At 39.9% G+C, this 23,930-nt stretch overlaps 2 protein-coding genes across 5 annotated transcripts in view; one reads left to right on the top strand and one right to left on the bottom strand.

The window, feature by feature from the left end:
• LOC111874634 (ras-related protein Rab-3) overlaps window positions 1-11,469 on the bottom strand; it is a 71,176-nt gene extending 59,707 nt beyond the window's left edge. The window contains exon 1 of one of the 3 annotated variants that reach the window (XM_023870280.2): window positions 11,192-11,469. Coding sequence is in view for 1 of the 3 variants with exons in the window: in XM_023870284.2 (XP_023726052.1) it covers window positions 11,192-11,194 (3 nt within the window). In the remaining 2 variants the exon portion in view is untranslated. The remainder of the gene's footprint in view (window positions 1-11,191) is intronic. The other 2 variants (XM_023870283.2, XM_023870284.2) reach the window with 2 other exon arrangements.
• Window positions 1-23,930, top strand: part of LOC111874632 — a 627,779-nt gene that overhangs the window by 45,020 nt on the left and 558,829 nt on the right. The window contains exons 1-2 of one of the 2 annotated variants that reach the window (XM_033755537.1): window positions 18,027-18,113; window positions 19,134-20,614. In XM_033755537.1, the coding sequence (XP_033611428.1) occupies window positions 20,419-20,614 (196 nt within the window). In that variant the 5' untranslated portion in view covers window positions 18,027-18,113; window positions 19,134-20,418. Of the gene's footprint in view, window positions 1-18,026; window positions 18,114-19,133; window positions 20,615-23,930 lie in introns of those variants that run through there. The other variant, XM_033755536.1, reaches the window with a different exon arrangement.

Genomic DNA, 23,930 nt, shown 5'->3' with positions numbered 1-23,930 from the left:
TGCGTAGTCCGTGCCGAGAGATTGTAAACGGACAAAGAAGGTCGTTCCAATTTAGTTATCAGAAGTTTAGAGAGTTCAGTTGAAGAATTCATTTAAAAGAGTTGCTGTCAAGAATTGGGTCGAATTCTGGAGATGGCAGTGTAATATGATTGAGAAGAAATTGCAAGAAACGAATTATACTGTGAAGAGTAGACTTCATGTGTGATTTGAAGTTATAGCGAGACCGTTATAAATCCGTTGCAAGGACACGACTAGTGAAGACAGATAATCGTAATGGGTGGTTAACGGTGGCCCGCAAATTGTGTAAACCGGCGATAGCGCTGCATTACCTGTAGTACCAAGCTTAATGTATAAGATGTCAATAAATCCAATCATTCAATCCAGAACCTATCTTATAAGTCACGCGCACAACCCTACACGTGACAATATATATATGATTTGAAAGTAAATTATACAACTACAGTAACAAGATTCATATTGCACTGTATTGCAAACTAAAACAGACGGTTTTATCTGTAGCTCATTGAACGAGGCTGTCAATAATCACAAAATATATAGCAGAGTTTCTCAACCGCCGGGCCGCAACCCGGTACCGGGCCCTCGTCTTATCGAAGAATTTATCGGGCCTCGATCTGACACAGGTTGAGAACCACTGCTATATAGCGTCGATATTTAGGATTAGTGAATAAATTGAAAAGGATTAGGAAGGAAACTGTTATTGTCTAATTGAAGGTAGGTGTACTTCCCAGCCTTTGGGTTGATAAGACTGAGAAAAAGCATGGAAAACCTCAGCCCATGTCCCGATCTAAATTTGAACCGAGTACCTCCCAAATACAAGCTAGAAGAGTTGCCACTTGAGCCATCTTGTTTGGTTAGAACGAAATGAAACACGTCCGCTCCACAACAGAGCGCACACATTTTAGTCCAAGTCGAATGTTCACTGCAGCGCACACCAAATTAGAGGCAGGTCACTCTTTCAGCTATTTAAAGGTTATACATTTTTGTGTCTCCTGCAAACTTTCCGCTAAGCAATAAAGCGACCTCTTGACATTCGGAACTTCCGAGAACTGAATTCCTGAAAACATCCTGTCTGACGTGTATTCGTTGTTTCCTGTGTTCCTCCACGCTAAATCTGGAATCTGGAAAAATAAGCAATATCCGATTCTCTCTCCATGCACCTGATTCTCCTTCTATGACCTTCTTCGCATCTTTCTCGTTGTGTGAAGCATGTGCCACAAAGTTATAGCAAGAAATAAATTCGAAAATATATCTACCGAACTGGGGAGCTCTATTTTTGCAGCTACTCCTGTAGGCCTGCACATACAGAGTGATTCTCTATTATTGTCGGCATTTCCGTGACATATAACTTTCAAATTGGAAGCAACAAAATAAAACTACTTACTGAATATGAAAGTGTAACTCAAAGAGTCATATTAGTTGGATAATCAGTGTTACAGAAGCTAAACAACTGCCACTTGCGCGCCTTTCGTGGCACTTGAGCAGTTCTGTTTTGTTGTTTCCGGTTTGAAAATTGTAGGCCACGGAAACCCCGACATTAATTTAGAATCACCCTGTATTTTGGTGTATTTTCAGGTACATGCTGTATGTTCTTGAATAACATTTTGCCCTGATCTTATAGTCTGAAGTTGAAAGAAGCGGATTCCTCTGAAACGCTGGTAGGCCTACCTATGCACCTAAACACACTGCCTCACATCCTGAAAGAATGGTATCTTAATCAAATCTTGGTGCTTGGTAATGCAAATTTTCTGCTTATAATTTTTAAATTTTGCCGTTTATGTTGAATATAAATGTAATCACACGATAAAAATATATTTTTTAGGATATAAGGTTCTCACAGAATTCTATATTTTGGGATATAACGCCGTGTATCTGCTAGCTATTTGCTTTCACAGTGGTATATTTTTTGGCTTATTGTTACACCCTGACGGATGAGGCGACATATTCCTCCGAAACATCGGTTGGTTTTCAGCGTACTACACTGTGTTATAATCCAGAAGATAAAACTCTTCAAAGTGTATTTCCTTTATTTTGAGTATTTTTCTGGAAAGAATGTGGGTGGATATTTAGCCCACTGCTCCACCCCCCGCCTGAAAGTCCATACTTGTACCCTTTTAGCCGACGTTTGATGGGAGGAGAGACTTAGGAAGACCAGAAATGAGATGATCGGAGCAACTTTGAGTCTAGGAACAGGGTCAGTCTTTGTTTTTAGGGTTTTCAGAACATCTCTTGTTCCCGCACTTGGCTTGCATCAAGGTCCCAGAGCCTGCATATCTGCAGTCTGCCAATCAGGGGTACGGGGCCCTGCACGAGAAAGTGTAGCGCTTCTCGCATCCGCATTTCTTTTTACGGCTCCTAATTACGAGGGGTCTGTTGCTTGGAGCGACGAGGCTGTATGTTTTGACTTCGATAGAAAGGCTCGATAAAATTGACAGTCTACATTTAGGTGAGGGGATCTCCTCGACTGCTTCATTTCCAGATCCGAAGCACAGTGAAAATAAACACAAATCCCGGATCGATAGTCAGACAGGGAATATACACATAACATGTTCAAAAAGAACTACTCCAATCTGGAAGAAAAAGCACATTGTTTCCAAACGTCCTTCTAGGATTTGATTACCTCATTGGTCTTCATGTTCATTTATTGCACCGCATATCGGCTGTTCGCAAATGACACATCACGCGAGATTTTTTCCTTCGTTAAAATCTCGCCGTATATAAAAATGTAAAAAGCTAAAGGCAAACTTATTCCTGTGACTACTTAATTAAGATCAAGCCATGGAAATATATTGAAAATGGAAGTATAACTTCACCGTTCTTAACATCGCTGGTCACGGTAGCCGAGCAGTCTAAAGGCGCGTCCACATTACTCGTGCTCGTGCGTCAGAAGCTTACTGCTGCCGGAAAATCAGGCTCTGGAGCTGATATCTGTTGTGAAGAAATGCGAAGGCTTTGTATGCAAACCAGTTTGGGCGTCCACTTCGTCAGCTTCAGACCCTGATTTTCCGGCAGCAGTAAGATTCTGACGCACGAACACGAGTAATGTGGACGAGCCTTAAGGCATGCAACGTCTTCGCTCGCTCGGAAGCCGGGATCGTGGGTTCGAATGCCACACAAGGCATGGATGTTTGGTGTGTGTATGCGTTATTCTGCCTTTGTGTTGTCCTGTGTTTAGGTAGAGGTCTTGCGACGAGCCAATCACTTGTCCAGGGAATCCTACCGTCTGTAAAATGAACATGAAACTGAGAAATCAGCCCTATGCTCTAAAGTGGGAGCAAGAAGAGAGAAATAAAGAATAAAAAATAGAAATTCTTAACATCAGCGCTAGATGGAGGTGAGTTCTCAGATTCACTGTCCAGCCGCTTACTCCCGGGGAAAGGGCCCCGGTACCCATTGGATAGGAGGCTGGGTGGGCCCCAGAGCCGGTCTGGACGCCGTGGGTTAGAGAAAACTCTCCTACCTCTGCAAGGAATAGAATCCCCGTTTACTCGAACGTTCAGGCTGTGACATAGTCGTTATTCCTACTGAGCTATTCCAAATATCATTTATAGGTTCGTGGTATTTATCACTGTCTCACCACGTAGGGATGGTATTTGGCTGCTCCCAAGCAGCGAAACTGCAACAGACACGCATCGCTTTCTGCGCAGCAGAAGAAGCCTGTAGCGTAGCGGTAAGGCAGAGTCTGAGGGACGGAAGAAACTGGATAGATGAAATGATTTTTCTATGACTGCGAGGTCTCTTAAGTACTACTGTAAACCGGAAACCATTAAAGCGTCTGTCCGAATTGAGTTCTCTTGGGTTTTCCTTTGTCCCTCTTCCGGATGTAGATCACGAGGACGTCATCTCTCGTGACTGCACATCCTCATGTTCCGGTAGTCGCTATGCAACCCGTCAAGTTGATAGAACATTCTTAAAGGTCTTGCGATTGCCTAACCGGAAGCTCACATGCTTGATTTCCGGGTAGAGAAATGCATTTCTTAATTCATGCAGAAATAGTCATGTGTTTCTGATGCCGTTATGATGACAACCACATATCACTTACCTCGTCATCACTGCAGTGCACAGGATTACCTCAGTTTACCCAATTAAATCGATAAGATTAATCTCTGTTTCTCGACGTGACGGTAACCTAGTGACAGATAAGCCGATGTAATGCACTGATACTTCCGGGGGTTCGGGGAGGCGAACTGTATCAAAACTTCATAAATGTTCAACATTACGAACAATGATTAAGGTCTTCAATCGGAGGCATAGTTAATTAACTAACTTCGTTGAGCTGAGCCCTTCTTGAGAAGCCGTTAGTTGCTCAACCATTGAAGAATTTACAACGATTTATGAAACCAGAATGTTCATTACCGAGTTCACAAGAGCCTTACACTGATCTTTCCTGAGCCAGATAAGTCCAGTATGTACCATTTCAATATTATATTTAAGCATCCTGTTGCACTCCATACGATAAATGATATAACCTCCGTCTCAAGTGCAAACAATATATTCTTGTGTCTTTGATCTTGCTCCCTACACTACATGTTTCGGCCTCAGACGGCCATCATCAGGTGTATAACACTCACGTCGCTGTCACACTGCACCCAGTTCAAACTTTAACATCTAAAACACTCTCCCTGTCATTATCAACTTCTACTTCGTTGATAGCTGTCCACCCGTAGATTACTTCACACACGTTAATTTTGAGTTTATTGTAATAGCACCATAATAAAATCTTTAGTTCTAATTTTAAACTTTTAACTTCTTGTCCAAATTTTAAAAAATANAGCACTTCAAACACAGGGCGAATAACCCTAACAATTTTAAAATTTTAAAATTTGGACAAGAAATTTTAAAATTTGGACAAGAATTTAAAAGTTTAAAATTAGAACTAAAGATTTTATTATGGTGCTATTACAATAAACTCAAAATTAACGTGTGTGAAGTAATCTACGGGTGGACAGCTATCAACGAAGTAGAAGTTGATAATGACAGGGAGAGTGTTTTAGATGTTAAAGTTTGAACTGGGTGCAGTGTGACAGCGACGTGAGTGTTATACACCTGATGATGGCCGTCTGAGGCCGAAACATGTAGTGTAGGGAGCAAGATCAAAGACACAAGAATATATTGTTTGCACTTGAGACGGAGGTTATATCATTTATCGTACCATTTCATCCTATTTCTAGAAGACAGATTTTAATATTATCCTCCCACTTATGCCTAGTCTTCTTACTGGTCTCTTTCGTTCTGGCTTTCCCACCAAAATCATATACGTATTCCTACTCCCCCTATGCGCGGTACATTCTCTGCCCACTTCATCCTTCTTCAGTTGATTAAGCTGATTATGCTTGGTTACAAGTTATGAAGCTCCTCGTGTCGTTACACGCTGTAATTACCGGGTGTTTAAAACAAACAGATGGTTTCGTAAATAAGAATTTCCTTCTCATGGAAGAAGAAAACCATCTATTTTGGTTGAAACAGAACAAAATGCCATGAAAAATATTCGGACCTAAGAGACGAGGTAACAGGAAGGAGGGGGGGACATTGCGTAATGAGGAAGTTCATATTGTGTACTCGTCGGCTAATACTGTGGTGCATGGTTGAGTACGATGTGCGATGTAAGTAAGTAAGTGCGATGAGACTAGAGGGGTGCGTCTCTCACAAAAGGAAGTGAGAAATAAATACAAAATTTTGATCTTGGAACCTCAGCTAGCCGGGACCACATGGAGTAGATCAGTCCGAGATAGAAACAAATTGTGAAGGCTGAGATATGGATGTTCAAGCCCCGATATTGTTATTAATATAAAATTATCTAAATTCAGATGCACTGGGCGTGAAGAAGGCATAAGGAAAACGGACGCAGGTGCGCTTTTGAAGCAGGCTGATCTATGAGGCGAGTAATTGCAGCGCCTACACGTAGACAGGTTTGTATTGCTGAATTACTGAAGAGCAGGTTACTACAGTGGCAGGGCTTGTCGCACCTGCGCAGTACGAATCTCGTCATTGTGTCATTTGGTGAACTTCCCTTACTTTATGAATGACGAATGTCAGAAGTATGTTCATATGTCTGTCACCCCTAATAGATTTTGAAACAATTGACAGATTATCATCGTCCCACTGTTCCTTCGCATTGTTTTAATTACCTAATGGTAACATGGAGGCCGTGTGAACCTTTAGGGAGGGAACATCATTAGTGTCAATGTACTGCCATGACAATTTTTGTAATAGAGAGCCTAAGAACAATTATTGTGGAGAAAATTCTTTGCCTGAAACAACATGGCGGAAGTGCAAATTTAATGGTTATCTTATGGTTTGAGGACGAAGGCCATTGAACCATTGATGTTAATTATGTCAAAATGTTTTATTGTAGCATCCTGGTGCACTTTTCACTTAGTGTTTATTAGTGTTTACAGTCTCAAATGTAACACTATGTTCTATAAAATTTATTAAAAGTTATTTTATTCACTTCAAAATTTTGTCCCTACATGTTTCGCCCCATGTGGTCATCATCAGGTGTTAGGCGAGGAACTTCTGTCTTCTGTTGTTGCTTATGTTTGTAATATATCAGTCCCCTCGAGTGCACATATTTGTTTGAGTTTTTGGGTTCTATTCTATCCTGTTATGTGTTGTGCTGCGTGTCTTGTTCTCGAACAACAAGACAGAACACAATCCACCAACTCAAACACACATGCACATTGGAGAACAGGACATGCAACACAACATACGACAGGAGAGAACACAAGCCAACAACTCGAACACACGTGCGCATTGAGGGAACTTATACACATATATTAACATAAGCACCAACAGAAGACAGCAATTTCCTCGCCCAATAATTTTAACACCTGTTGATGTCCACTTTGGTCGAAACATGCTGTGACAAACTTCTAAAGTGAATGACTTCTAATACGTTTTATAGAACGTAGTGTTACACTTAAGACTGTAAGAAACTAATTGACATTAATTACGATTTGTCAACTAACATGTATATGTTGAAATTAGTTACAAAATGGCCTGCAAATTTTTGTACACGTTCATTCTATGCGAAATATGAGATTCTCACGGAGATAAAAATGAAGTTTACACTCTTGAGGGATTTAAAGTGTAATTTGGTAAAGAGGTTCCAGCGTTTCGGAGGTATCTGCTGCCTCCATCATGGTAGAAGTGTTTTCTGCTTTGAAGATGAAGGTATACTTTTTTCCCGAAATATTACTAACTCTCTACCAAATAACACGGCATCATATCCCAGAAGACTGCAATCTTCTTTCTTTTCAAGTTAGCAGTTAACAAAATTAATGAGAGCGCAAAACTTTGAGGTTACGTATGACGAAATAATATAGTTGAAATACGAATTAGTGGAAAATATGCATTTCAATTGTGCTGTAAATTATAGAATTATTAGTTTATACTCCATACTATATAGACTGAGGCGTGTGAAGAGAAGTACGTAGATAACGGAAGGTTTTCTTGGAAGTTATTTTACAATTGTAAGGCTAGACTGTCTTTTCGGAAGGTTAATTCCTGAGGTTCTGAGATTATGGGATGCGAGTCGCGTGGAGTGTCCCCAGAGAAGCTAGGTGTGGGGCTGAAGAGCTCCATTCTTCCCCCCCCCCTGTGCCACTGTGGTTAGGGAAAGGGTGAAGTGTCAGGTCACGGCCGGAAAGAGAGACTGAAGTGCACTGTGTATTTAAGAGGCACCACAGACTCGAATCGAATTTCACCGTTGTCAACAGCCCTGAGGATTCTTCACACATTTAAGCAAGACCGGAAATGTGTGCTCCAATGGAGTGGCAAGAAACACGGCAGTCTACGAAATTGTATAATTAAACAGACACTGGCCACTACCATTCCAAACTTGTACCACATTTAAGTTCTGAGGTACTTGCTTGGAGATTTCTATCTCTTGGGTTATAACGCCGTGATGTCCCCTAAAAGTCAACCGACATTTCTAAAAAAATAACGCCTTAGTCTCCTCTGCCTGCTTCATGCTGGTTTGTTGCTTTGCTTACTTTCCATCCCTGAAGATGGAGGAGTCATGTTCAACCGAAACGTCACTTGACTTTAAACGGACTGCACAACTTTATTTCCCAGAAGACGAAGATTTTCTTCTCTGTAATCTAAAAATATACTTCATCACAGGAGCATGGTCTGTCTCTTTGAGGGATGTAGTTTTGGATCCCGTAATACAAGGGAGCAAACTTGAATGCTACGTTAATATACACGTACGTAACAGCCTGACAAAAAGAGTTCAAGCACGCGCCCGCCCGCATGTGCATACACACAGACACACACGACTGCTTTGTATGTACCACACTAAGGCCTGCTCGTATATGCCACGTATCTTGTCATTATTCTATTTATTTCAACATTTATTTTCCCCATTTTTAGAACAGGTGATTTACTTGAAGAATGTCGTCTTCTGGAATGTGACGCCATGTAGACATAGTAAAATATGGTAAGAACGTATCGCCTCCATCTTCAAGGTAGAAGAAAATCCGCGAGCGAGGAACCAGCAGACTGCATGCACCTGCTCACTCTGGTTCCTAATTCGTGGATTTTTCTTTACCCTGAAGATGGAGGCGATACGTTCTTCCGAAACGTCGGTTTATACTATGTCTACACGGCGCCGCATCCCAGAAGACTGCATTCTTCGTAGTCACGGCCGTGAAAACCTCAAATCTTACAGGTGATTTATTTCTTGATACATGAATTTATTAATTTTATAATTATGTTCAAACGTCTGGTCCATTCATATCAGTTCAGTCCTTTTGTACGTAAGTATGTGGGAAACATAAGTAACACAATTGTATTTATTTGAGTAAACACCAAACATTTTGTTATATTGTATCTGATGTAAGAGTGCCCGTGGCACTTTCCAAATTCCTTCCTGTTGCTTGATGACGTAACGTCACAGGGCTGGATAGACCGTACATGCAACCTATTCCTTGTCGACCCTAAGTCCCTCTGTATCTTACATAAGGATCTCACTGTTCTATAGGCACCTTCATCGAAAATGGTATTCACTGAGTAGACGGGTTATACAGAGTGTCCTAGGAGGAAAGGTCAATATTGTGGGCGGTCATGTTATGGGTAATTCTAAACAAAAACAAAAATGTGTACATGTGTCGTACTCCGAACGGTTTCTGAGATAAAGCTACTTCGCTGTACAGTTCCGAAATTGTTGATAAAGATATATTACGTGCTGTTTCTAATACCGGTATTTATTGTCCAAGTGACAAAGCTGGTACAGTTTACCTAGTATAATGCATTTCCGGAAATTTCACCATCAACTTCAATGCACTTTGCAGCTCGTGTGAGGACATGACGTGATGCTCGTCTGTACAGTGTACTGTCCAGTGAAATAGTTCTATCTCGGAAACTTTTCGGAATAGAACACATGTACATACACACTTTTTTATTTAGAATGACCGATTCTATAACCTCCCAGATTATTGACATTTTCTCCTGGGTCATCCTGTATATTCATTAATGTAGGCTCATTATAGTGACATTGATTAAAACATGTAAGTACCCAGCTCGCAATTAGCGGTAAAATTTCAATCTATATTCATAGAACACACTAGCAACTATTAGAATCTTCAACTAATGACAATATTTTTCTGTTTTATGAAATAACAGCTTTCAAGACTCTCCAAAATTAGTGGTCCTGGTTGATTTCCCACCGAAATCCTATATGCATTCCTCTGCTTCTCATGCCAGCTGCATGCACTGCTCATCTCATCCTCCTTGACTTGATCATTCTAATTATACTTGGAGAAGAATACAAGTTATGAAGTTCTTCATTATGCAGTTTTCTCCAACCTCCTGTCACTTCATCTCTATTCGGTCTAAACATTCTCCTCAACACCAAGTTCTCAAACAACCGCAATCTATGTTCCTCCCTTATTGTTTGAGACCAAGTTTCACACCCATACAAAACCACAGGCACGCAAATTCAATTACTTACCGAAAGTACCGTCATGATTTTAATATGGTAACTTTGCTATAACAAAAGAGCTCATAGTGCTAATGAAGCAAATATTAACAGATTTTGTTTTCATAAATCTCTCATACCAATCACCACTGTTGTATTTATTATCTATCAATGTAAGGACTAGCACTTGATATTTGAAACTGAAGTTCACTATTGCTCTCTTATCCCAGCAACACATTCATATTAATATTATAACGCTTCAGATATAAATGAAATTACACTACTCTTAATAGTAAGTAAAGTAAAGCTATCCCTGTAACAGGCCGTGGATGCTCATAGGGTTGTGAGACGTTGAGGGTCCCACATTTTCTAGACAATCGGCTCACAGATGTCGGTAAGGTTATAGCCTTACGCGCCCACCGTTCTTTACCCCCAAGAACATTCCAATAATATTCCTGGTACTCATTTCTGTTAAAGGCTGAGTCGATCACAGGGCCATACCTAACGATTTTATATACAAAATTTTAAAAAGTACGGATTTTAATGGACAAAATAAACTTGTAAAAATCGTCAATTTCTTTACACTGTATGTGAATATGGATATAATTATAACATCGTGACGTAAGAAAACGTTCATTTATTCTTTTACTGTTTTTGACTAGAAAACGGTTTATTGTTAAATGCTTTATTAAAGAATTTGAATATGTAAAATGTACGAATTTTTGCAAACAATTTGAAATATTGTTTTCAATAGTTATATTCATATTGTTCAATATATTCCCACAATAATATCTCTCAAAATCAAGTACAAATTTAAGACAAAGAAAGCAATTTTTTATACACGAACTTGTTACTATTACTGTGAAAATAAATTACATTTTGTTGGCTCTTGACAGAAAATAAAATGCTTTGCGCCATCTTATAACAAATGAAGGTGCAGTTCCCATACTTCGGCTTCTTCTATTGTTGGAATTTATTGCGTAACTTTTGAAATTGCTTCACGAATAACGGTTTTGAGATCGATGTTAGGACTCAGATGATGAAACGCAGTGCTTGGATTTGAGGTCATTGTGACGTCACCCCTATTGAAATCCAGACAAATTAACTCACCTTCACAATAACCCACTCTTACTTTAAATGACACTGCCTTGTAAAGAACAGCATACAATTTTTATACTATATTCAACGAATTTCGTGTTCGCATTATTCAGTTCTTAGGAAATAAATACGAAATCCTCACTTGTACAGACTTACCATTTGCTTCCCAAAAAGAACTCCTCCTCTTGGATGAATGGAACTTCACGCACTAAAATATTATTTTTCGAACAGTGTTAACACACAGAAATTAAGTGAAATTCTGAAATTCTCTTAAAGTAACTTTGCTATATTATTATCTTTGGTGAAATCCCTTTTTATATTAGCTTTCACTATTACGTGCTTTACAATTCATCCACTATCAACCACCTCAGTATATCTCTCTTCCCCTGTAACCCCTCTTTACTCCAACAGTGCATCTACCCACGTCGGTACCAATCGATCAGCTGTTTGTACGCTCCCTGCCATGTTGGAACAGGAACCTGTTCTCTGCTATTGTCATCGAGACGTGTCACGGAGTCTACTATGATGTCCCGCCATAATAACCGAGGGGAGGGACGTAGTCTCTGGGATCAGTCACACACAGAGAGATTAAACCATGAAAATAATTATGAAAACCAGACCCAAATTAAGGGGCGAGATATAATAATTTCTGAAGATACAGATGAAAGGGTAAAACTATCCCTGTAACAGGCCGTAAAGGCCCAAAGGTTTGTGAGACGTCGAGGTTCCAACATTTTCTCTAGACAATCTGCTTACAGATGGCGGTAAGTTTGTTGGCCTTACGCACCGACCGCCTTTTACCCCCCCGAGAAGATTCTTGGTACTCATTTCTGTTAGGGACTGAGTCGACCTCAGGGCCTTAGTGCGGCTGGAAGGATTAGATAAATTGAAAAAACCCACCTCAATGGAATTCGAACCGCAAATGTCCAGCTTGTAGCACAGTTCCGAAACCAACAACGCTACCCCATGCTCTCGGTAATAATTAAACAATTTTAAATTGTCCTAACCATTACAACAGAGATAAGTTTATTTTGAATTTGGGATTTTTTTTTAAATTCTGATTATGGATTCTGGAAATATATAACCGCTTCAGCAAAGCAGTCGCAACGTTAACTACTTTACCGAATGTGTTTTCCATTTCCTGGATCCATGAACAGGATTTAAAAATTCCATGCACATAGTAGCAGCAACTCCTTATCAAATATTATTTTGGTAAGAAAATCGAATATTATGAGATACGGAACGAAGCTGCGCTCTTAAGATCGCAGTAATATATATTCGGGATTCGTAAAATGCTGGGACATATTTAATTGGTGGGGGGGGGGGGACAAACATTAGGTGTGCCCCATGAAATTAGTTGCCCGTAAATACCAGACATTTTGTTGAAGACACCTTTAAAGATGATTTCATTTTTATTCATATGTTTTATTGCTTGTCTTACCTGATAATATTGGTAGTTTAGAAAATTTTGTTGGTATTTCATTTCCATTGGGATTATCACACGACTTCCAGGTATATTCTGCAACACACAATTATTTCGAATGTTTTATGACCTTAAATTTAAAAGTGGAATTAAATACTGCTTTTTGAAGCCTGTTAGTGGACTGCCCCGGAATTGAGAAAGAAATTGTTTATGTATCCAGTGCATTCAATGTTTTTCATGGAAGATACTTTTTCCCAGTTCAGACATCTAAATCTATGTAAGTTGTTATGCCTGTATTCATAATTATTAAGCGAAGTCTTGTGATAAGTTACAAATATTGCTTCAGCATTCTTAAAATTATGAAATAAATAATTGTAAATTTAAATAAATTTCTCGTATTCATCATGTAAAACGTTTAATCACCAATAGAAAATGTGCTAACATATTACAGTCCTTGTATGTGATGAATTGTGGTACCAAGGATGTTTTGTTTATTCAGTATTTCTTGAAAATAAAAGAGATATCTTTGTTTCTATTTATACTTGACGTGCGTAGTTACACGACACATAAGATTACAAAACATTTCTTCTGAATGTGAGTAACAATATTGCTAACGTTGTATTAACTTCCTCTCTTTTAAAATTACTTTATTTTCGAGGCTTAAAATATGAGCTTAAAATTTTTTAACATAGAATGCAGACCCTGTTTCTCACGTTTTCGTTTTAAACATATTTTTCTAAAAAGAATACTTTCTGAATTTTCATGGGATGAATCTTATTTTCTCAACTGCATTCGTCAGACAATGTCATAGTTCAATATTATTTCAGTTTTCAAACAACGAATGGAATAATATATTTAAATTGTTTTGCCGAAAGTATGTTTGAAAATTTAATTCCTGATCTACTGTGTATTTGTATAGAAAGCATTTAGCATTCTCTATGTAGAATAGAAATGTATTACATTCCTATAATTATTTATATGTGCATCATATGTTTGCATAACTGACTATTGCCTGAATGCTAGAAGTTATGATGCTGATAATAACGATAATAATNAATAATAATAATAATAATAATTGTCGCTCATGAGTAATAAATTATAGACTTTTTTGCAAAACTTAGGTCTACGGTAATGTGTTTTGATTGTACTAGAACGTACGCGCAGATTGTACGAATCGTCTGCTCGTGCGCAGAACACGTATGTGCGTTGACGTCATGGATACGAAACAAGAGATCGACCTATATCGACCACCGCATGAAAAACAAGCTCTGGTATTGCCATCTACATTTAAGGAAAGAATACTGATAGCGTCAACAAACACGTGATCTTGAACTGTAACGTTATTCGCGCTATCTGTTGGGAATATGGCGAATTTTATTCACTTGTCATTGTTATTGATTTGTTCATGCTGTATGCCGTACTATCCGGAGACACAAGGGAGGGGTACGGTATTTGAGTTAGTTAAAGTATAAATTTCGTCTTGAAATACAAAATTAATTAGCTTTTTGTTTAACAGCGATGTACGTGGTATAAAAGTCTGAAAGTTTACCTATCTGTGTCCATTTTATTTCTATCATAGTGGAAGCAAATTTCAGGATAGCAGCTCAACTCAGAATACAACCGCTTCTTTCCGCCTCCTTTCCAATTCCTTATCCACTAATTAGTCCATGTTCGACACTCTTCGCTGTATAATATGGGCTATTGAAAGCGCCCGTAAATAAATGAGGAGAAATTGTATATCATTTGCATTTGTGAAATATATTACATGTATGTTTGACCGAAGGAACCACCGTGTTCGCACACATGTCTTGGTTATAGTTGGACTTTCGCTACATAGATGACGCATAAGCAGTTCCATCGTTGTGAGTCTCGCTTAAGAAGACTGTTTTTCAGTCAGTCTACAGGGATCATCGACCATGAGATACGACATTTTAAATCGGAAGGAATAATAATTCATTTGTTTAAATCCAAAAATTTGTGTCATTGATTCAGATACCCCAGTTCAAACGTGAAAATGATTCAAACGTCGTTGATTTATGATTGAATCGAGCGAAACAGCTTAGTGGGAAACATAAACCTTAGGTAAAATGTAGGGTAAAGATAAAGCTAGCCATGTAACAGGCCGTGGAGGCCCGTAGGGTTGTAAGACGTCGAGGCTTCTACATTTTCTAGACAGTCCAGGTACATGGCCGGCCGCCCTTTACCCCTAAGAAAATTCTTGGTACTCACATTGTTAAAAGCTGAGTCGACCCCAGGCTCATAGTGCAGCTGGAAGGATTAGTTCAATTGAAAAATCCAATGACCCTATCGGGAATCAAGCCCGCGACCTTTCTGCTTGTAGCATAGTGCCTGAACCAGCTGCACTACCGCGTGCCCATTAGGTGTAATGTCCCAGAAACTCAATCTCTAAGCCGAATTTTCGTTCGCAACCCACGTGATTGACAAGGTATGTAAAGTGAAATATACGTACCACAGCTTTTGCTAAGACCCTCTTGTTTCGTCTGTGTGGCATGTCCCATCGTCTATAATAGATGTATTCGGGAGCGGAAAGGTTCATAGATGTCAGATTATGGTGTGTTGATATAAAACATCTGTCCCTCTGTCGATCCTGAGTTTCCATGTGTGCCCCCCCCCCCTTGTGACTAGCAACTGTAACTCGCTTCTTCACTCGCTGGTGTCTCACGGGTTCTACTTGGAATCAGATAATTTGCAGCATCTGCTTTGGCCTCTTGTATAAATGACTTGCTTGTTAATGTTTAAGTATTCTTTTGTCCTTTGTTTTTGGATTTTTTCAATTCACCTAATCCTTCCAGCCGCACTATGGCCCTGGGGTCGACTCAGCATTTAACAGAAATGAGTACCAGGAATCTTCATGGGGGGTAAAGGGCAGTCGGCTCGTAAGGGTGACAACCTCACCGCCATCTGTGAGCCTATTATTTAGAGAAAATGTGGGAGCCTCGACGTCTCACAGCCCTGTTGGCCTTCACGGCCTGTTACAGGAAGAGCTTTACCTTTACCGGTAAATGATATCAACATGGCGGTCATACAAGTGACACAGCTTCACGATCAACATTTTATCAGGATATTTGCTGTTGTACTTCTGATGATTATTGTCTTCGCTTGGATACTTCGCTATATTTGGTAGGTCCAGAGTTCGATTCTCACCCGGAGACTCTATACCACCATTATGATCTGTCGTTTAGTGTTCCCATTCGTTTTCAGGGAAATGATAGATTTTCGAATTCTCTCTCTCTCTCTCTCTCTCTCTCTATGGCTCTGCAGCCCTTGTGGACCTCGGCCACTTTTTCCGTGTGTTAATCCTGTACAGAGTCAGTAGGGCTCCTTGTACGAGGGATCAGCCCGTCTCAAAGCCCCTACCAACACACAGAATAATATAAAAACAGAATGAATGCAGACAGACATCCATGACTTGAGTGGGATTCGAATTCACGATCCCAGCTTTCGAACGGGCGAAGACGGTTCATACCTTAGACCGCGCGGCCACCGTGATCGGCGCCTTTCGACTCTGTAATGATTCTAGTCAGCTTGATGAAGAATATAGATCATGATGTCCCCCATTACGCAATTTTCTTCGGTCTGACAGCATTGGCCGTCAGTGACGTCAGGGGTGCCTACTTCGAAACAGCATTCGCTAGACATGTTGGCAGTTGCACGTGCTATTTGGAATACTGTCCGCTGGACAAACTGGCATGTTTTCGAGTATGGTCTTCGATTTCTGGAGTTGTAGTGATCCGACAAGAGAGATATATTTTTCTCTCCAAGGCGAAACTTTCAACCTCACATGGAGGTGAGGCCAGGTTTCATTAAATTGCCGGTGAATTTTAGTACTCTTATTCCGTATTCATTTCTGACCCTGAACTTGGCTATATTCACAGTAAGATGCTAACTTACTTATTCATGGAGCTGAGCCCTTCTTGAGGAGCCGCCAATTCTGCAGCTACTCAAGAATTTAGCAGCATTTTACGGAACCCAAATGTTCATTATTGTGTTCACAATAGCCCTCCATTGGTCCCTATCCTGAGCCAGATCAATCCAATCCATACCATCCCATCCTATCTCTCTAAGATCCATTTTAATATTACACACCACCTACGTTTTGGTCTTCCCAGTGATCTCTTTCATTCTGACTTTCCCACCAATATCCTATGTGCATTCCTCCTCTCCCCCATTCGTGCTACATGCCCTGCCCTCATCATCCACCACAGTAAGGTGCTACTAAATTAATTGGGCCTGTAAGAAAGACGCATGCATAATCAATCTTCCAGTTGTAGTAAGTAGCCACCAAGCAAGGCTGTCACAAAATCTATCGCTTCTGACTTGTACTTTGGAGATGTCGGTTTCGAATCCCAGGAGGGAAACAGGATTGTTCTTACTATTTTTTTTTTCGTACGTTCCTCCAGTCCCGCCACGCAAAGTTCCCGGGTAGAATACAATAAACCCTCGTCGAAACAAACAAATAGGAGGGACAGGCTGTCCGTTATAACAGATATCCACTATAACCGAGTGAAGGTGTATTCACGGAAGTACACCACAGGATACATAGCCAATACACGCAGTAAACATAGAAACATAAAATGTTATTACATAGAGGATTTTATATTGGGGTTACAGGTATTTCTATTTTAAATAGTTTTCTATGTACAAAATTTCAGTGCCTCAATGTCTCTAAAAATTCACAGTTGTACACACCCAGATTTTGTCCGATATATCCAAAATCCTTTTATGTCTGGATCTGTTATAATGAGGGTTTACTGTGTTTACGACCGTTTCCTTTCGCATTCCTTCTGAATAATTGTTCACCATGGTCCGAATATTGGACACTGCAAATACATAAAGTGAGTTACTGGCGGTATCGCTAAATAAAATTCAAGTAAACAAATGAAGTAATAAAATGGTGCACAAATTTAAGAAGCTTAGGCTGAGTTTTCAGTGACGTAGGTCCGTGAGCAGATACATTTTACAGGAGTTAATAGTCAGGAAATTCCTCAAATTTTAGGAAACTTGAGACCGCCTCTGTGGTCTTGTGGTCGGAGTTCCTGGCTACAGATCCAGAGGTCCCGGGTTCCATTCCGGGCTATACCATATTTTCTGAGAAGTTGTGGGTCTGGAACGGGTTCCACTCAGCCTCGAGAGGATAATTGAGGAGCTGTTTCAAGGAAATAGCTGCTCCGGTCTAGAAAACCGAAATTAACGGCCGTGGGGATCCGTTGCGCTGACCACGCGAAACCCTCTATCTGCTAAATTTGACACTATCTTCGCCGACAAACGGCGGTCGCTCGGTCGGTATCGTTCGCTTGCTGACTAAAACTACGGAGTTTTTTTTTTGTTTGTTTTAGGGAGGAAATGGTATTCAGTATCAAAGAGTGTGTAACGTAAAGTAAATTTGAAACTGTTCACTTTCAGCCGAGCTCACACGCACTGCCCTAACCTTACGTACTGCCGGCTATCCCACATCCTCCTGCCGTTTCTTTACTTCCACTCGGGCCCGAGGTTGACCGACGCCCTGTTCGGCTGAGGTCGGACGTCGGAACTGTGCGTACCTCACCCCGGCTGGCTCATTCTGCTTACGTGTGTCGATCCGAAAGGAGGTGTTGCTCCCTTGTCGTCGGTTTCTTACTTCGTACGGCCGTCCAAGTTCGTAAATATTTGAGCGTCCACTAGTTAGTGCTTGTTTTAATTTCGTAACAAGAGACACAGGTGTTCTGGTGAAAGCATGCTTTTCTTTTCACGCTTTTGGTTTAAATATTGTGCGTGGCACGAACCCAGTATTGCTTTTGGAATAGCATAATATGCTCTTGGTGTTCAGGGGTATTTCCTTACTTTCTTTTTCATATTTCAGAGGAAAAGTCGTAATGTTTACGTTTAACAATTCAGGTTGTGTTGGCGGTTAAAAGCAAGTTAAAATAATTTCTTAATCAAGGTTAAAGTACACAACTAATTCGCTGTAACAGATATGTATAATACTTTGTTCAGTTTTATTTGCATGAGTCATTAAAATATTGTTATTTACCTTTATACTTAATTTATAAATATTTGCTATTCTTATAGAAATTTATATCATTCATAAGGGATTGACTATGGGGACAGACTGGTTTCTCTGCTCGAAGGATCAGATCATAATAATCAGGGCCCGAATTTTGATGACGTCATTTTTTTTCATTGTATCCTCTGCGATGCTCTTAAATATATATAAATTTCGGATATGAGCTGCTGGTTACAGAAGTGTAAATTTTATAGTTAATTTTTTGACATTTTTAGGCCATTTTTTTAATTTGAGGGGTAATTTGTTTGGTAAATTTTTGGACTTTTAAGGCTTTTTCTTGTCATTTTTGGCCATTTTAGGGAATTTTTCTTCATATGTTTTCTGAAATGTGAATAACATGGGAGCGAAATGTTCTTTCTTTTCTCCTTTAGGTCATTTTTCTGGATTATTTCGGTCATACTATAGGTCTTTTTTTTAATATTTTCAGGTCATCAAAATCCGGGCTCTGCATATTACATTTTTGGGTCATATTTTAGGTCATTTTCTGGATTTTTTCGGTCATTTTGTAGGTCATTTTTTGAATATTTTCAGGTCATCAAAATCCGGGCCCTGATAATAACCTTATTAATCTGCTCAGTACGCTGAAAATTCTCTTTCTCTCTTTACTACAGGACGAAGCCTCAAGGGAACATTAGTTTCTGCAACATAGGAAAATGATTACTGAACTTAATATTCACTACATCCTGAGAGACGAATAAATTTAATTCACGTTTTGTCACAAAAGCAGAGATAATGTTGCCCGCTGATGATTTAGATGCGAGAGTCATCTGGGGAAAACATTTTTAGATTTAGAATCGAATTATTTAACGATTTTAGATATAAACTTTGTTGAAATGACATTATAGTATACTTTGATATATATTCAGATGTCCCTGTGGAATTCTATAAGAAAAAGTACACCATAAATATGTATGTAACATAAAAAAATTCTTATGCTAATGTCACAAAGCCAGTTTTCTTTGTTCAGAATGAAATTTCGCAATAACAGGAGACAATGAATTGTTGGACTTACTCATGAATCGTGACTTTCTGAGCTGAGAAGAGACTGGACTAGGCAACGGAGGTTTGGAATTCGAAAAAAGAATGTAAATGTACATGTGCAAGAATTTTTCTACCTGTTGCCGACGGATTATTTGCATTCAGTCCAAGTTAAGACATTGATTGTGCGTTATAATCAGGGGAAAATGCTCCTTAAATTATCATTCTAACATGTTCCTTCGGAATGAGCCACAAAGAAAGAAAGGAAATGAGATGAACATTCTTCAGGCATGTTAACGTCGAATGAAGTATGTATATTTAAAATTTACATGAAAAGTATTAAATGTGAGGAGGTGTATTTTAATTTGAACATATATTCTATTCTCTTTACCCTAATGTGACCTATTTGTATAAACATTTTGGTACCATGCGTCATAAAAAGAAGGAATACTTTTATGAATTGATATTATTTGAGTAGGTCTGCTTAAATTAATGTATGTTATATTATTTAATTAACCGTAATTATCAGTTATTAGTTCGGAGAAAAATAAAACGATGAATATGAAGTAAGACAAAGGAAATTAAGATGTTAACTTTCACAAGAATAAATTCCTATCACTTGTGATATTACAAGTCTAACTGACTATTTTAAATCATTTTCGGAACAAGTGTATCTGTTGCCACTTGGAGACAGATGAACAGACATACAAGTTTCTCAGTGAATAACCGCTCGAGCATGTGAAACACCAGCTAAAGCCCGCTCATAAAACTTCGAGTTTTTTCCGCGCGTGTGTGTGTTCTTTTGACATTCGTGGATAATCACTGGTTCGTGACCCTGCACCTGTCGCAAGAAACCCTCCCCGATTGAGAGAAGTAACTCCCCCTTTTGGAAGAGCACCATGAGGGGGTGTAAGGAGGATGTACGTCATCTTCCCCGCTGAAGAGGTCGTAGAATTAACGCTTAGAGGAATAGTGTCCCATCAGCGCCTACAGCACCATCTGCTGCGGCAGCGCTACCAGCAACAAATTCAGGAAGGCTCCAACAATTTCGCCCTACACCGTCGGGAACTTGGAGAATCACAGGACCTCCAGCACGTCCATCCTTCAAGACAAGGTGAGATTTCTTCAGCTCAGTCACTTTTGGTACGAATATATTCAATCATTCATTCATAGACCTGAGCCCTTGTGCAGTTACTCAAGAACTTCCCAGGATCTTATAGAACCCAAAGGTTCATTACCGTGTTCACAGGAACCCTCCACTGGTCCTTATCCTGATCCAGATCAATCCAATTCATCCCGTCTCATCTTATACCTCTAAGATCCATTTTAATACTGTACACCCACCTAGGTTTTGGTCTTCCTAGTGGTCTCTTTCCTTCTGGATTTCCCACCAATTTCATACATGCATTCCTCCTCTCCTTCATTCATGCTACATGCCCTGCCAATCTCATCCTCATTGACTTGATCATTTTAATTATACTCGGAGAAGGGTACAAGTTATGAAGCTCCTCACTGTGCAGTTTTCTCCAACCTCCTGTCACTTCATCTCTCTTCTGTCCAAATGTTCTCCTCAGCACTCTGTTCTCAAACACCCTCAGTCTATGTTCCTCCCTTAATGTCAGAGACCAAATTTCACACCCTTACAGAGCCACAGGAAAAATTATAATTTTGTAACTTCTAATTGTTATGTTTCTGGACAGCAGACGAAAAGACAAAAGGTTCTGGACTGAATGGTAGCAAACATTGCCCGAGTTAAATCTGCTTTTAATTTCCTCCTGAATCAGGTTTTGATTTGTTATCGTCGTTCCCAAATATCTGAACTGTGCCACATTTTCAAAACATCTGTTTCCTATCTCTATATCATGATATTCCCCTGCATTTTTGTGACGAGACAGCAACATATACTTAGTTTTCTCTGTGTTTACTTCTATACCAACTTCTTTACTTGCGTCAATTAAAGTTCGTGTGTTTCTGTTTATGGTTTCTATATTATCAGGCAGTAGATTCACATCTTCAGCATAGACCAGCAGCTGACGTGTCTCATTTAATTTCAGTTCCACCTGGTTTTCTTGGACCTTCCTAATGGCATATTCTAAAGCAAAGTTGAAAAGGAGTGGCGATAAAGCATCTCCTTGTTTCAGACCATTTTTGGATAAGGAATTTATCAGACAACTGTTTACCTACACGGACAATACTATATGTTTCGTTTAAACACATTTTAATAAGCCTAACTAGTTTCATATTAACCCCAAACTCTATCAGAATATTGTACAATACTTCACTCCTAACTGAATCATATTCTTTCTTGAAGTCTACAAATAGCTGATGTATTCACATTTTTCTCCAATATGTGACAGATGCAAAAGATCTGATCTGTAGTTGATCTGTTGCGTCGAAACCCAATAATTTCATCTGTGTATGGACTTAACATTGAGAGAAAAATATTGGATACAATTTTGTATGAAGTTGATAGCAGTGATATCCCACGATAATTACTGCAGTCAGCTTTATCATCCGTAAGTTATTACAGTATAGCCAAATTCATTTTTTCTGTCAAGGCTATGTGCTTCGCTTCCCCTCTCTCCAGTCCTTTAGGGGGTTTCCCTTCTTCTGTCTACAGAACATTGAGAGCTGTGAAACATCGTAGATCTTATGAGCTGTTCCTTCCAGTGGAGTGACCCACATGAAATCATACTTACTGGTGGGGGAGAAGGAAAGCTGCCAGAATAGTGGAGTTGCCAAAACCTAACCAATGACGTGGGAATCGTGATTTTAGCTTATTTTTGCCTGTTCGGAATTAGTTACTCAAATATTCCCTGATATTTACAGCAAAATTCGGGCAACAGAGCATTCCGCAGTTATGTCCTGCGCCGATGACTTCACTCGAATGACGTAGAATGAACTAATTTCATTCTCTGTGAGTGGTTACTGGACTGCGCCAATCTTGCACCGGGTAGGAACCAGCGGCGGTGTCTTATCAACATGTAGTGAACCTTCGGTTTCAATAAAATGCGACACATTACTTTACTAGCTAAACAACTATTAGAGTTTAAGGAGAACTCTTCTCTATTGTGTTAACTAAACGGATTGTTATGAAATACAGTGCCACGTGCAGTTTACTTTACGAGGCGCTTAGAACATCGGGACAATCGCAGTGGCGGCGAGGTGTGAGGTAGTAACTGTCTTCGTTCGCTCAAACACTACGATCGTGGGTTCTTATCCTACTTGAAGCATGGATGTCTGTGTACGTTTATTCTGTGTCTGTGCTCTTCTGTGTGCAGGTAGCGGCCTTGCGACGGGCTGATCCCCCGTCTATGGAGTCCAACCGACAGTGTAAACTATAAAGAAACTGAAAAATGGGCCAAGGTCCAACAGAGGACTGTAGAGCCATAGATAGTCAGTAAAGTGGATTAACGTAGAATTGTATGGTGATTAGTGAGGAATGAATTTTAAAGAATTTGGAAGGAAGTGGTCATGGGTAGTCGGGGCATGTTCTGTCATTTGCCTGGAGAGGCTGAGGGAAGTTTCGAGAAAAATTCCTAGTGAGTACATCTAGTTTTCTGCCTGAGAATCGAACCGGGCACCACTCGATTACAAATCTACAGCATTAAAGAAAACACCTAACCATTCTGTAAGGGCCTCGCCATAGCTCAAGCGGTTAGTCGCTGACTTCCCACAGCGGCATCCCGGGTTCGATCCCGGGTCTGGTCAAGTGGGATTTGTGGTGGACAAAGTGGCGCTGGGGCAGGTTTCCTCCGAGTTCTCCGGCTTCCCCTGCCAATCTTCATTCCACCAATTGCTCCACAATCACCCTCACCTATCATCTGGGGCTGGTACAATAGACCAGTAGTGGCCGCAGTGCAAGGGACTTAGTCCCACCCCACTAGCAATAAAAGAAAAAACATTCTATATAAAATCTGACATCGTGGCTACTAACTCAAGCATTAGACGGCCAAATGGAAACTAGACGGAGTTAGACGGCGTGCGTGAACCGTAGGTGTTACGCGAGGTGCTTTTTGGTGTAGCGAGTTCCGCCTGGGAAGTGAAGAATATTCAAGAGAGTCATCTTGAATTGCGATTTAAGGTGTCTTACGGCCGTTGTCACTTGCTGCGGGGTTCGCGGACCTGCTCGTGAACTTCCAGACTAAAATGGATGAAGCTGTCATGGCTAATTTACAGTTACTTGTTCTGCTGTTCTACAGGATCTCAGTATTCCAGAAATGTCTGACGGTTCTTGAGTGACGGAGTCTCGTAAGACAAGAGGCGTTACTGCACGTAGAAAGACTCATTTAGTAATTTGACGAAAGTAATATAAATAATAAAAATCATTTTGAGAGCGTGGACTCAGGAGTTGGACGCTGCTACCGACAGTGCCCATAACAATGGAGTTCTTTTCACGGTTGCGCTTTCTAGAAATCTCATTAAAGCAG

The sequence above is a fragment of the Cryptotermes secundus genome, unplaced genomic scaffold (assembly GCF_002891405.2).
Source record: "Cryptotermes secundus unplaced genomic scaffold, Csec_1.0 scaffold20, whole genome shotgun sequence".
NCBI classification, from domain to species: domain Eukaryota; kingdom Metazoa; phylum Arthropoda; class Insecta; order Blattodea; family Kalotermitidae; genus Cryptotermes; species Cryptotermes secundus.
Note: the sequence above shows the minus strand (reverse complement) of the source record. Positions and strands in the feature narration are given on the sequence as shown.